The 14,181-nt window shown below is 41.7% G+C and overlaps 1 protein-coding gene across 5 annotated transcripts in view; it reads left to right on the top strand.

The window, feature by feature from the left end:
- The window catches only part of REXO1 (RNA exonuclease 1 homolog), a 195,101-nt gene extending 185,409 nt beyond the window's left edge, over positions 1-9,692 (top strand). For 4 of the 5 annotated variants that reach the window (XM_073545616.1, XM_073545626.1, XM_073545636.1 and 1 more), the window contains one exon: positions 2,707-4,285. In XM_073545616.1, coding sequence (XP_073401717.1) covers positions 2,707-2,795 — 89 coding nt within the window. In that variant the 3' untranslated portion in view covers positions 2,796-4,285. Of the gene's footprint in view, positions 1-2,706; positions 4,286-9,138 lie in introns of those variants that run through there. The other variant, XM_073545606.1, reaches the window with a different exon arrangement.
- The last annotated feature ends 4,489 nt before the right edge of the window (positions 9,693-14,181 follow it).

The following is a 14,181-nucleotide window of genomic DNA, read 5'->3' as shown; positions in this document are numbered from 1 at the left end:
ATACCCAAAAGTGACACCATTATAAAAACTGCACCCCTCAATGTACTCAAAACCACATTCAAGAAGTTTATTAACCCTTCAGGTGCTTCACATGAATGAATGGAGTGTGGAAGGAAAAAATAAACATTTAAGTTTTTTTCACAAACATTTTACTTCAGAAACAATTTTTTTATTTTCACAAGTGTAAAAAGAGAAAATGAACCACAAAATTTTTTTTATGCCGATACCCCGTATGTGGGGCTAAACCACTGTTTGGGCACACGGCAGAGCTCAAAAAGGAAGGAGCGCCGTTTGACTTTTTCAATGCATAATTGGCTGGAATTGAGATCGGACGCCATGTTGCATTTGGAGAGCCCCTGATGTAACTAAACAGATCAATACCCCCCACAAATGACACCATTTTGGAAACTAGACCCCTTAAGATGTATGGTGAGCACTTTGAACCCCCAAGTGCTTCACAGAAGCTTATAACGTAGAGCCATGAAAATAAAAAATATTTTTTCCACAAAAATGATCTTTTAGCCCCAATTTTTTATTTTCACAAGGGTAACAGGAGAAATTGGACCCCAAAAGTTGTTGTCCAATTTGTCCTGAGTACGCTGGTACCCCATATGTGGGAGAAAACTACTGTTTGGGCACAGGGTGGGGCTCGGAAGGGAAGTAGTGATGTTCTGGAATGCAGACTTTGATGGAATGGTCTGCGAGCGTCATGTTGCGTTTGCAGAGCCCCTGATGTACCTAAACAGTGGAAACCCCCCACAAGTGACCCCATTTTGGAAACTAGACCCCCCAAGGAACTTATCTAGATGTGTGGTGAGCACTTTGAACCCCCAAGTGTTTCACCTAAAGTTTATATTGTAGAGCCGTGAAAATAAAAAATAATTTTTTTTCCACAAAAATGATCTTTTAGCCCCCAATTTTTTATTTCCACAAGGGTAACAGGAGAAATTGGACCCCAAAAGTTGTTGTCCAATTTGTCCTGAGTACACTGGTACCCCATATGTGGGAGAAAACTACTGTTTTGGCACACGGAGGGGCTCGGAAGGGAAGTAGTGACGTTCTGGAATGCAGACTTTGATGGAATGGTCTGCGGGCTTCATGTTGCATTTGCAGAGCCCCTAATGTGCCTAAACAGTGGAAACCCCCAATTCTAATTCCAACCCTAACCCCAACACACCCCTAACCCTAATCTCAGCCCTAACCATAACCCTAACGACAAACCTAACCCCCAACACACCCCTAATCCCAACCCTAACCCTAGCCCTAACCTGCGTACCTGCTTTTTTTTTCTTTTACTTTTTTTTTTTTTTTTTTTTTTGGTGACAAGATCGATGCCTGGCACAGCTGTTGCCAGCAGTGTTTGTCACACTGTTTCTCCTCTGAACCCTGCGATCTGACTCATAGTAACGCCACTTCTCCTCTGATCTCGCACTGACAGGAGATCAGAGGAGAAGCAGCATTACTGTGTGACAAGATCGCTGCCTGGCACATAGTAACGCCACTTCTCCTCTGATCTCGCACTGACAGGAGATCAGAGGAAAAGTCACGTTACTATGAGTCAGATCGCCGGGAAACAACAAGCTTTCCCAGCGAGCTCTCTCATTGGCTGCTGTGACGCTGACGTCATCAGGACCTGAACCAATCAGGTCTCGATGAGGTCGGGGGTCGCAGCAAGCATTGTGCGCCGGGATCCCTGCGTTATAAGGTATGTGGGGGTCCCGGGGGGCACAAAACCGCCGACAGTAGATAAACGTCGGCGCTGCACAAAGCCCAGCAAGCGCCGATGTTTATCTACCGTGAAGTGGTTAAAGGGAATCCGTCACCTGCTACCTAATCAGAGAGCAGCATATTGTAGAGACAGGAATGCTGATTCCCGGTGATGTCACTTACTGGGCTGCTTGCTGTAACTTTGATAAAATCACTGTTTTATCAGAAGATTCGCTAGAGAACTAGTAAATCTGCTGCCATATAGTCCTCTATATTCATGAGCTCTGTATAACCCTGTTCATACCACTGATTGTCAGCTTTGTGTGTACACTATGCATAGGTAAAAAACTGCCGATCAGTGTGTGGGGTTATGCAAAGTTCAGCATTCAGAGATCTGGTTGATCTGCACCCGATAAAACTAAGTTTTATCAAAACTACAGCAAGCTGTCAATTAAATTAATAAATAAATTAAATGATACATTGGTAGAATCGTGGCCTCTACCCCTACATTATGCGGCTCTCATTGGTGAGCAAAACCTGGTGACAAATTCCCTTTATTACCTATATTTTCATATCTCTAAAGTTATGGTGAAGGCTTAGCTTTTCTCTCTTTTTCTGTGACAATGAAAGTTTTTTCTACATTTTTGCTAATTCACTTACGGAGAAGGACTAGCGGTACAATATTTGGACACAATAACATTATAGGTACAACACATTTGGTGCAGTGCAAAGAAAGTCCCGGAGTCCTGTTGTGTTGAGAATCAAAACCTTGTCCATGGCCATTATGTATGGACAGGTTTTACACGTTAAACCGGTTATATAATGATCAAAGACCTCCACTGGCTAACATGGTGCAAAGATTTTTTGTTATTTTTTTTTCCTTTTTAGCAAAATAATTAGTCATAGTTATATTCAGTCAGGTGTATTTATTTATTAGTTAAGACTGCCTTTTCCATTAACTTTGTAATGACCTTTTACTTTTTTTTTTTTTTTTCCAAGTGGATGGACATGATTCTTCTGAAGATGCCTGCTCTTGTATGGAACTAATGATCTGGCGGATAAAGGAGGATGCCAAAGTGAAACGATGATCCACTCTTATGTGATTACAGCTTCAAATGAATTTAGCCACAAACGTGAAACTGTAGTTGAAAAATCACACAGGAACAATTTTTTTTTTTTTACGAGCACACTGTGGGTACCTTTTGGGATTCTCCCATTTAGGTCCAGGTAATATACTTGCCTTGTCAGCTATTGAACATTCCTGCACTGGTGGTCCACCTTTTTTTCCATAGAGTTTACGTAACGTCCATGCCTGTACATCAAGTGACCACAGTCACCATGTGATGTAATGCCACATCGCAATAAGGTAATCGGCCCTACAAATGGTGCTGATCAACTACAGTGGCCATTTGTCTTTACAAGGACTAGGAGAAAGCAGCATCACTGGACAGGAGTGTAACGTACAAACTTCATTATTTCTGTTCTTAAGGGTTCCAGTGGAGGTACACCACTCTTTTAACTGGTTCTCCGATTTAAAGGAATTGAAAGTGACTTGTTTAAAGGCTATGTCTCCCTTTGCAAACAATTTTTTTGTTTATTGTGCCTGTGCATCATAATTAAATAATACAGCAACTTTGCAGTAGGCTTAGGTTTAAAACCTTTTTTATCGTGGTTTTCTTTATATGGTCCTTAATCATGGTAACAAATTCAACTTTGTCACATTTGTTCACAATATTATGCTAACATACAGTTGATTTGGTAGGTTAACAAGAAGTAGAGATGTAAAAATGTAGGACAGAAGAGTGCAAGGGTCTATGGTTGTCTGTAGACGTAAAATGATAAGAAATGTTCAATTCCTTCAGGACCAGCCTATTTTGAGCCTTTGAGTCTAAGCCTTTTTTTGTTTTTCTTTTCTTTTCCTTCCATGACTTTTATTGTTCTTTCAATGTATCCCCATGAGGGCTTATTTTCTTCATTCTAGTTGTATTTTTCAGTGGCACCATTATATGGTACATATAACTTATTAACTAAGTTCTATTAAAACGATTGTTCGGTCTTAAACTACAAGTCTGCAGTCACTTTGTGTGGCTGCAAACTTGTGAATCCTCACATTGCATGCACTACAGGCTGTGAGGATTCTCTGATGCCAGGAGTGGCGGTCATGTGGCCGCAAGTTTGAAATACGCATACTCCCGGCCACATTCCGACTAGATGGGTGCGGACTTGCTCAATGTGAGTGTTTTGATTGAGGCCGGAAACTACTTGTGGTTATATGATTGTTGACACCGGAGAATTCTCATAGAACAAAGTGCACACAATGACAGGATTCACAAGTCTGCAGTCACTCTGACTGCAGACTTGTAGTTTTAGATCGGACAACCCCTTATATTTCTTTACAGTGAGGGATAAAGGAAAAATAGCAATTCTATTTTTTTTTTTTTTTTATGCCATTTGCCGTGTTGCACAAATAAAGTGTTAACTTTCCTCTGTGGGTCATTATGATTACAACAATACCACATTTATAGTATTATTTATGTTTGACCAATTTTGTACAATAAATACACTGAAAAAAAAATCATTTGTTTTTGTGTCTCCATAATTTTTTCTGTGAATGGAGCTGTGGGAGGGCCTACGTTTTGTAGGACAAACTGTAGTTTTTATTGGTACCGTTACTTTGTTACATACTACCTGATTTTATAAGGAAAAAAAGTGGTGTAGAAAAAAGCAGGTACAACCACTTATAAAATGTAAAAATATTTCTGTATTCGGTATCCATTAAGAAGCTTCTGATCAGGGCCGGCGTCAGCACCCGGCGCACCTGGGCAAATGCCGAGGCCCTGGCGAGACGAGGGGGCCCACTCACGCTGTCTGGGAATCGATACCTGCGGCTGCCGCCACGCCCCCCCATGTACCGACCCCATCCTCACCCTGCCAGAGACCCCACCGGCCACCGCAGCCCTGATAAATCCCAGCAATGACATCGCTCTTGCTGGGCTTCTCTGCACGCACAGAACCTGCGATGAGGTCACAGGAGGGGAGGAGTTGGGTCACATGATCAGGGCCCTCAGTGTATGCAGGACTCGGCTGTGCTGGTTGTCATGCTGCTGGATGAGGTGAAGTTTATTGTGTGGGGTCAGGACTGGTTTACAGGGGGGATGTAGCAGAGCTGTGTGTGTACAGAGCAGAGCTGTGTGTGTATACGAGGTGTGGGGAGCAGAGCAGCATGTGTACGAGGTGTACGGAGCGGAGCCACGTGTGTACGAGGTGTGGGGAGCGGAGCCGCATGTGTATGAGGTGTATGGAGTTGAGCCGTGTATACGGAGCGGAGCCGCCTGTGTACGAGGTGTGGGGAGCGGAGCCGCGTGTGTACGAGGTGTACGGAGCAGAGCCACGTGTGTACGAGGTGTGGGGAGGGGAGCAGCGTGTGTACGGAGCGGAGCCGTGTGTGTAAAAGGTGTGGGGAGCAGAGCCGGAAGTGTACTGAGCAGAGCCGTGCGTGTAAGAGGTGTATGGTGAGGAGCATTCATACCTCTCAACCGTCCCAGGTCCAGCCGGACAGTCCCGATTTTGAGAGCGTGCCCCAGCCAAGAGTTTACTTTTCCTACGGACACAGGAGTACACGGCGGAGCCCCGAGGAGCACTTTAAAAAAACTCGCACGTGACTTTCTACCGGAAGTGTCGTGCTGGAAACTGACCGGAAATTAGGTAATTTTGGCAGGAGATTGTGACAGAACCATGGAGGCAGTTCAGGGAATGCTTCAGATCCATCATCGTTTCCTCCGACAGCGTGAACAGCGGGATCACCTTGGACTCTGGGATGTCGGCCATGTGAGTGGATCATGATATGTCCTGCATCGGGAGGCTCAGGTGGGCATTACAATGGGAGCCGGGCTGCTATGGTATCTCTATAGACTCTTTCTCTATGTTTCTTTCTCTCTCTCTGTTCATTCTCTAACCTTTTTTTCTCTCTCTGTTCTCTTTCTTTCCCCTCTTTCTCTCTGTTCTTTCTTTCTCTCTCTGTTCTTTCTTTCTCTCTGTTCTCTTCTTTCCCCTTTCTTTCTTTCTTTCTCTTTCTCCATTCTTTGTTTCCTCTCTTTCTCTCTCTCTTTCTTTCTGTGCCATCTTTCTTTCTCTCTGTTCTTTCTTTCTCTCTGTTCTTTCTTTCTCTCTGTTCTTTCTTTCTCTCTGTTCTTTCTTTCTCCCTCCAAATGTATTTGTGTCAACCACGTCTTATTTGCGGTTTTTCCTATGTATAAACTATGTGAAAGCATGTTTCCCAGTGATTTCCCTTTTTTTTTTTTTTTTTTTTTTTTTTTAGCAACTACCCTATATTTTTTTTAGAATGCAATTTAACTTTTCTGGTATAAAATAGGGACATATTTTGAAATTATTTTCTTAATGTCTGTTGAAATTGGCATTATAACGTGTGCTCAAAGTAGGTAATAAATTCTTTTTTTTTGTCTTTTCCAAAATATTTTCTCTACTTATATTTTTTTACCTTTTTATATGATAGAAATATAAAGACTAGTGAAATTGTTCCATCTTGTAGCCTATTTTGAATGATTACAGTTTCCTTTTCAAAAATGTTTTCCCTTGAGCAAGTTCGTTTTGCGCTCAAATTCTCCATGCGGGATTGCCTTTATTGTTTGCTCTGAGTGGCAGCTGTTGCTCACTGCAAAGTATTGCCACTGACTGGTTATTTAAACATAGCTGTGTGAACCACACCCAAATCCACATTACCTGACAACTCAATGTTTAAAAATTGTATAGTTTCATCTGAATATGAAGCAGTGAATTTCAAATTGACATCATGTGGTATGGCCACTATGTCTCCCCTCCATATAATGAGGATGTCGTCGACATAGTTGCCATAACAAAACTGATCACCAAAAAGGTTAATGTCACACTAAATGTGAAATTTTTTCCCGCCAGGAAACAAAATTGCTAGAGAGGGGGGGTCATTCCATTTCAAGTGATCCAAACATGAATATTTTTTTACTTGACATCTTAGGATATTTATTTTCTCTTGTTTTTTGAAGTTCTATTTTAATGAATTAAAAATAAGTTTTACATTTTTATCTTCATTAGTTAATTTTTTATAGATTTCTGAAGTTTTGACAAAAATGAATTTTGAACGTGTATGATTTACTTTTGATATCCTATTTATGGCTAGTATTAAGATAGAGATGGGACAGACACCATTTTGTCAATAATTGTACAAGCTTTGATTTGTTATGTCAGAAGTATATGTTTGCTGATATTTTGTTTTTGATGAGTCAAATTGTAAATTTTGATGAACGATTTCAGAAAACCTATATGTTACTTATTTTTCAAAAAATGCATGTGTTACTTGTGTTCTTGATTACATTTGTTCAGAGATTCAAGTTGGGTTCTCGGTAGGATCATATTTTAAAGCGTGATTTACCAAATACAGTTTACTCCTAGTCATATGTTAAATACTAAAGTAAAAGAATCAATATTTGTAACATCTTTTTAAATATACATGTAACTTTTTATATTATGATGTCACTAGACATGGCCTTATTCAAGTTTTTTAAAAAAAACTACAGTAGTGAAATCATCAAGCTATAAAATAAAGCAATATGAACTAGTCTTAAACAATTAAGTCTTTACGCTGACTTTTTATCATCAATTTGTACCTCTACTGAGTGAAATGTAATCTTGCTCACAATCTCTTACTAACATTGGTCGTCTCATTTGGTGTCAGAGTACGTCTGGCTGTTATGGGGTTGGATCCACCTGAGTTAATTTCTGATTTTTGCTTACTTTTAAAATGTTTGGTTTTGTCAGATACACAAAGAACAGTGATGGACCAAAAGGTGCAAAAAAAACCTCACTTCTGCTTCTTCATTGTCATAATCTTTCGACAGTACATCAGCCAGCCACCAGGATTCATCAGCATAGAGAGTAGAAGGACCACATGTCTCTCCAGTTATAGCACTGTAGCACTTTATCTTCTTTAACAAGCTAGTCCCTGATGAATTTGCTTGGAGGAAACACATTGGGACACCCGGTGAGGGAAAGTGCAGGGCATGTTTAACATAGCTGTCGGGACGAGATCTGATCCCGCGCATGCGCCGTCCCCGGTCCGGCGGCCATCTTTCCGGCGTCCATGTTCCCGGAGGCCACCGCAACATGGCCGCGGCCAGCAAGGGATGTGCAGGGGCCTCTGGGCTGCGAGGAAATGCCGGCGGAGCCGCCACCCCTGCAGCGGAGCACAGCCCGCTGCCACCACTGCACCGCAGAGCCCCGCCCGCTGCCACCACCGCACCGCAGAGCCCCGCCCGCTGCCACCACCGCACCGCAGAGCCCCGGAGGTGAGTATAATACGACCATAAGACGCACCCCCCACTTTCCCAAAAAAAATTTTGGGGAAAAAAAGTGCGTCTTATGGTCGGAAAAATACCGTTATCAAGAGGATGATGAATAGTCACAAGCCATCAAAGAAGAACTGCTATTTTTTTTGCGCCAGAAGCAGTGTGAAAGACTGGTGGAAACATGCCAAGATGCATGAAAACTGTTTTTAAAAATCATGGTTATTCCACAAAATATTGATTTCTGAACTCTTCCTGAGTTAAAACATTAGTATTATTGTTTCTAAATGATTATGAACGTGTTTTCTTTGCATTATTTTGAGGTCTGAAAGCACCGGGTTTTTTTTGTTGTTTTTTTTATTTTTACCATTTTTGTCAGAAAAAAAATACTAAATTTATTGCTTGGAAATTCGGAGACATGTTGTTAGAAGTTTATAGACTAAAAGAACAAGTTTAATTTTACTCAAAAATATACCTCTAAAGAGAAAAATCAGACAAACTGAACATTTGAAAGTGGTCTCTTAATTTTTGCCAAAGTTGTATGATTATATTGCACATAAATTGTGTATGTCATCTCCTCCTGTATATACTATATACGTGTGTCATCTCCTGTATGTAGTATATACCTGTGTATGTGTGTCATATCCTCCTGTATATAGTATATACATGTCCCCTGTATATATTATATACCTGTGTCATCTCTCCTGTATAGTGTATATCTGTGTGTCATCTCCTGTATGTAGTGTATATGTGTCCTCTCCTCCTGTATGTAGTATATACCTATATGTCATCTCCTGTATACAGTATGTATGCTTGTGTGAAAAAAAAAACCAGAGTATATCATAATTGCCCAGATGGCTGTTTTTGCAGGCCTGGAGGAATTGACTTTTTGTCTGTATATTTGACTTGGGGATTTAAGTGTGGATTCTGGTGGGTCAAGAAGACTGACTTGCACAATGATATACCATGTAACATAGTGTGTGCTTATCTGATGTTTGTTTATACGCTGGAATCAGTTTGTTGACTTTGAATGTAGATAGCTGTGAGGGTGTACTGAAGGACACTGGGTAATTCTAAAAATAGCTTATTTGCCTAGGGTATAAAAAGACGCCGAGACGGAGAGACCAGATCTCATCTCATCACACAGAGAGCTACCAGTCTGCACAACATTCAATGGACGAGAGATAGGACTGCAGCCAATTCATCATGGCACCATCACGAGGGATACGGATCTATGATTCTAAGGGAAGCAACCTAGGAGTGATCGGCTCCGGTTGGAAGGACACAGATATGATCCAGTGACCATCTCTGAACCATGGATATGTTTGGAGAAAGCCAGGTTTTGGGACCCGCTGGTCGCCTGGTTCCATGGAGATGGTCGGATAAGACAGGTGGTGACTCTCGTGTCAACTGGCTTTGGACCTTGTATGGACAGTATGGACTGTCACCTCCCTACGCTTGTTATCTCTTCTCTGTGTGTATATCATAGGTGGAGTATCGACCCTGGGAGCTCTGACGTAACATATACCGTTATCCAGGCGAGTCAGCGGAAGGATTAGGCCCTGTAATGTGCACCATGTTGGGGGTAATTGCTGGGATTGTTCTGTTTGCTATTGGGTGTTGTGGTTCAATAAAGTATTGCCACACTGTTTTACCCTAACCCTGCGTTGTCTGTGTAGTATGTTGCCCACGGGGAGATAGAGCAGGCGTTCAGTGGTATGAGCCCTGGTCCATGCAGTCTTTCTAAACGCAGCCAGGCCAGCGGACAAGAGCACCCAGTGACCCCGTTTCTCCACAGCTTGTATGTCATCTCTCCCTGTATATACCTGTATGTCACCTCCTGTATATACTGTATAGGTGTCCTCTCTCCTGTATATAGTATATATACCTGTATGTCATCTCCTGTTTATAGTATATACCTGTATGTCATCTCCAGGTTCCCTCCTGTCTGTACACAGTGGAGGCAAAGTGTCCTCATAGCACAGAGCATTTCAGTGCGGCGGCTCTGCCCCCTGAGTGTAATACCATTTAGTTAGAAATTGTAAAGGACAAATTTAGAGTGCCATTAGTTGTAGCTATATGAATAAGATTAAAGCGAACCAGGCATTGTCAGGTTGGTGCTATTACACCGATTAAAATGATACCTGGGTTGGAGAAATCCATCTTGTTTCTTTTTTTAATCTGTGTTCTTGACGTTTTAAAACTTAATGAGATGCTTCATGCCAGACAAAGAGAAGTTCCTGATTCTGGGCTCCCCCTACAGTCTGTGTCAGAGGGTGGTCTTGTCAGCACAATAATAAATTGTGTTATTTCCTACTTTACAGAAGAACAATACGTAACACCATAGTAACGGTAAGAATAATAGGCTACAGTTACCATACTGTTGCTCATAGCAACCAATCAAAGCTCAGCTTTCATCTTTTAAACAGCTCTGGTGAAATGAAAGATGCTTAGTGACTGGTTGCTGTGGGTAACAAAGGCAGTGCAACCTGTTTTGGTCAAGCAAGAAGATGTGCCTATGAAATAAATATTATACACTGCTCAAAAAAATAAAGGGAACACTAAAATACCATATCCTAGATCTCACTGAATGAAATATTCCAGTTGCAAATCTTTATTGATTACATAGTGGAATGCGTTGAGAACAATAAATCATAAAAATGATGAATGTAAGTCCAAATTAATATCCCATGAAGGTCTGGATTTTGGAATGATACTCAAAATCAAAGTGGAAAATCAAGTTACAGATTGATCCAACTTCAGTGGAAATGCCTCAATACAAGGAAATTATGCTCCATAATGTGTGTGGCCTCTCCACGTGCCTGTATGACCTACCTACAACGCCTGGGTATTCTCCTGATGAGGCGGTGGATGGTCTCCTGAGGGATCTCCTCCCAGACCTGGACTAAAGCATCCCCCAACTCCTGGACAGTCTGTGGTGCAAAATGACGTTGGTAGATTGAGCGAGACATGGTGTCCCAGATGTGCTCAATCGGATTCAGGTCTGGGGAATGGGCGGGTCAGTCCATAGCTTCAATGCCTTCATCTTGCAGGAACGGCTGACACACTCCAGCCACATGAGGTCTGGCATTGTACTGCATTAGGAGAAACCCAGGGTCAACCGCACCAGCATATGGTCTCACAAGGGGGCTGAGGATCTCATCTCGGTATCTAATAGCAGTCAGGCTACCTCTGGCGAGCACATGGAGGGCTGTGCGGCGCTCCAAAGAAATGCCACCCCACACCATTACTGACCCACTGCCAAACCGGTCATACTGAAGGATGTTGCAGGCAGATCGCTCTCCACGGTATCTCCAGACTCTGTCACGTCTGTCGCATGTGCTCAGTGTGAACCTGCTTTCATCTGTGAAGAGCACAGGGCACCAGTGGCGAATTTGCCAATCCTGGAGTTCTGTGGCAAATGCCAAGTGTCCTGCACGGTGTTGGGCTGTGATCACAACCCCCTTCTGTGGACGTCAGGCACTCGGACCATCCTCATGGTGTCGGTTTCTAACTGTGCAGACACATGCCCATTTGTGGCCTGCTGGAGGTCATTTTGCAGGGCTCTGGCAGTGCTCCTCCAGTTCCTCCTTGCGCAAAGGCTGAGGTAGTGGTCCTGCTGCTGGGTTGTTGCCCTCCTACAGCCCCCTCCATGTCTCCTGAACACTACACTGACCGACATAGTAAATCTTCTTGCCACAGCTCGCATTGAAGGTGCCATCCTGGATGAGCTGCACTACCTGAGCCACTTGTGTGGGTTGTAGAGTCCGTCTCATGCTACCACGAGTGTGAATGCACAACCAACATTCAAAAGTGCCAAAACAGCCCGAAAGCATTGGTACTGAGATGTGGTCTGTGGTCCCCACCTACAGAACCACTCCATGTGACTTGATAATTGCCAATAATTTCCATCTGTTGTCTATTCCATTTGCACAACAGCATGTGAAATTGATTGTCAATCAGTGTTGCTTCCTAAGTGATCCTTTGCTAGGTGAAGAGAATGGGGCATCAGACTGCACTGCTCGCCTGTCCGGATGAAGTACCAGAGGAGTCCAAGTGGCTGTAATAGAAAATAGACTATTTCTACACGTTTCGTGGTGATCACACCACTTCCTCAGGACAGTCTATACACATACAGAGTCTGCTATTTATAGCAAGGAGGCAGATGGAGACGCCTCCTTTCAAAAAAAAGGCCACACCCAATGGGCGGGAATCAATCTTAAGCACATATATACATCGTAAACACAACAATCATAAAATATAATGGAGTATATCACTTAAAACTATTGTTAATACATTTAAAAATCTACATACAGAGAAACAATAAAACACAATAAGGCTATGTGCCAACGTTAGCGTTTTTAAACGTTCAGGAAACGGGTCTCCTTCCCAGAAAACGCGCATTTTTTTTGCCGCACATTTTTTGCCGCACGTCTTCTGGACTATAGGAAATAGCCCAAAACGCGGACCTAAGCGGAAATTAATGAACTGCTGCGCTTTTCGTCCAGAGTTTTTTAATGCACTATCATCTATTTGATTTTATCTACCACCAAATAAAGAGATCCAGTCAAATCCTTCCATGGCTCAATGGTTTAAAACACAATTAGCAGGGTCCTGCTAAAGAATGAATTGGTTAACACCATAGGTTCTAGCACTCCCCCAGCTTGCAAAGATTTATTTATTGAACTACTTTTTTATTGTGTTTCTCTGTATGTAGATTTTTAAATGAACAATAGTTTTAAGTGATATACTCCATTATATTTTATGATTGTTTGTTGTGTTTACGATGTATATATGTGCTTAAGTCTGATTCCCCGCCCATTGGGTGTGGCCTTTTTTTTGAAAGGAGGTGTCTCCATCTGCCTCCTTGCTATAAATAGCAGATCCTGTATGTGTATAGACTGTCCTGAGGAAGTGGTGTGATCACCATGAAATGCGTAGAAATAAAGTCTATTTTCTATAACATCCACTTGGACTTCTTTGGTACATCATCCTGACAGGCGAGCAGCGCAGTCTGATGCCCCATTCTCTTCTCCTAGCAAAGGATCATCACATCGGGGCTTGCAGCAGCCGCCAATCTAAGTGCAGTGGTTGTGTCTCACACAACCATAATAGGTGAGTGAATTTGATTATCCCTCACCTCACATTCCTTTTATCTCAGATAAGACCCTATGTGCGCTCTATATTCCTTCTAGGTACATTGCTTCCTAAGTGGACAGTTTGATTTCACAGAAGTTTGATTTACTTGGAGTTATACTCTGTTGTTTAAGTGTTCCCTTTATTTTTTTGAGCAGTGTGCGTATATATAAGTAAAAAAAATAGGCAAGCTTGATAAAGACGGGTCACCGTTGAAACGTTGCCACTTGAGGATCAGTAAAGTATCCACTTTTTTTCACATTTAATTTGAGTGCTGCCTATTTTTTTTACTTTTGTTAATTTGGCTGTTGGGACACTGCTGAATAGGTTTTGCACCAACTATTTAATTTTGGTAGTGCTGCCCTTTTTTTGATATATATATATATATATATATATATATATATATATATATATATATATATATATATTATATTTATTAGATTTAGAAAATATATATATAATATATGTGATTAGATATTTATACGGGGCTTTGCGTGTGGCGGGAGTATGGCTATGTGAAGTGGGCGTGGCTATGTGAAGTGGGCGTGGATTGATATACACATTTTTATATATATATATATATATATATATATATATATATATATATATATATAGATAGATAGATAGATAGATAGATAGATAGATAGATAGATATACTCATTTACCCTTCTAAACCCCCCTCTTTAATTATAGTGGTTTGAAAAAACCACTATATTGTAATCCGAACGCTGCTAACTTATTCTTCTTATTATTATTAAGTTGATTTCCGCAATTAATGCAGTCCGAACCGCTACACGCACAGACGCCGTTGAGGTGTCGTTTCGAAGCCAGCGTCCACGAGAGGTGTGCTAAGTATTTTTCGTGTCGATCGGATTTGTAGTTTTTGCGCAATTTGCGTTTGAAAATTTTTTTTCCCGTCATTGGAATGCACTGTCTCCAATGCTTTTCAATGGGTAATGGCAAAACGTGCCCTGAGGCGATTGAAATGGCAGTTGAGCTCATT

The sequence above is a fragment of the Dendrobates tinctorius genome, unplaced genomic scaffold, assembly GCF_039654945.1.
Source record: "Dendrobates tinctorius isolate UK_male_01 unplaced genomic scaffold, ASM3965494v1 ptg000011l, whole genome shotgun sequence".
In the NCBI taxonomy this organism is placed as follows: domain Eukaryota; kingdom Metazoa; phylum Chordata; class Amphibia; order Anura; family Dendrobatidae; genus Dendrobates; species Dendrobates tinctorius.
The sequence above is the reverse complement of the archived record's forward strand: the minus strand, read 5'-3'. Positions and strand labels throughout refer to the sequence as shown.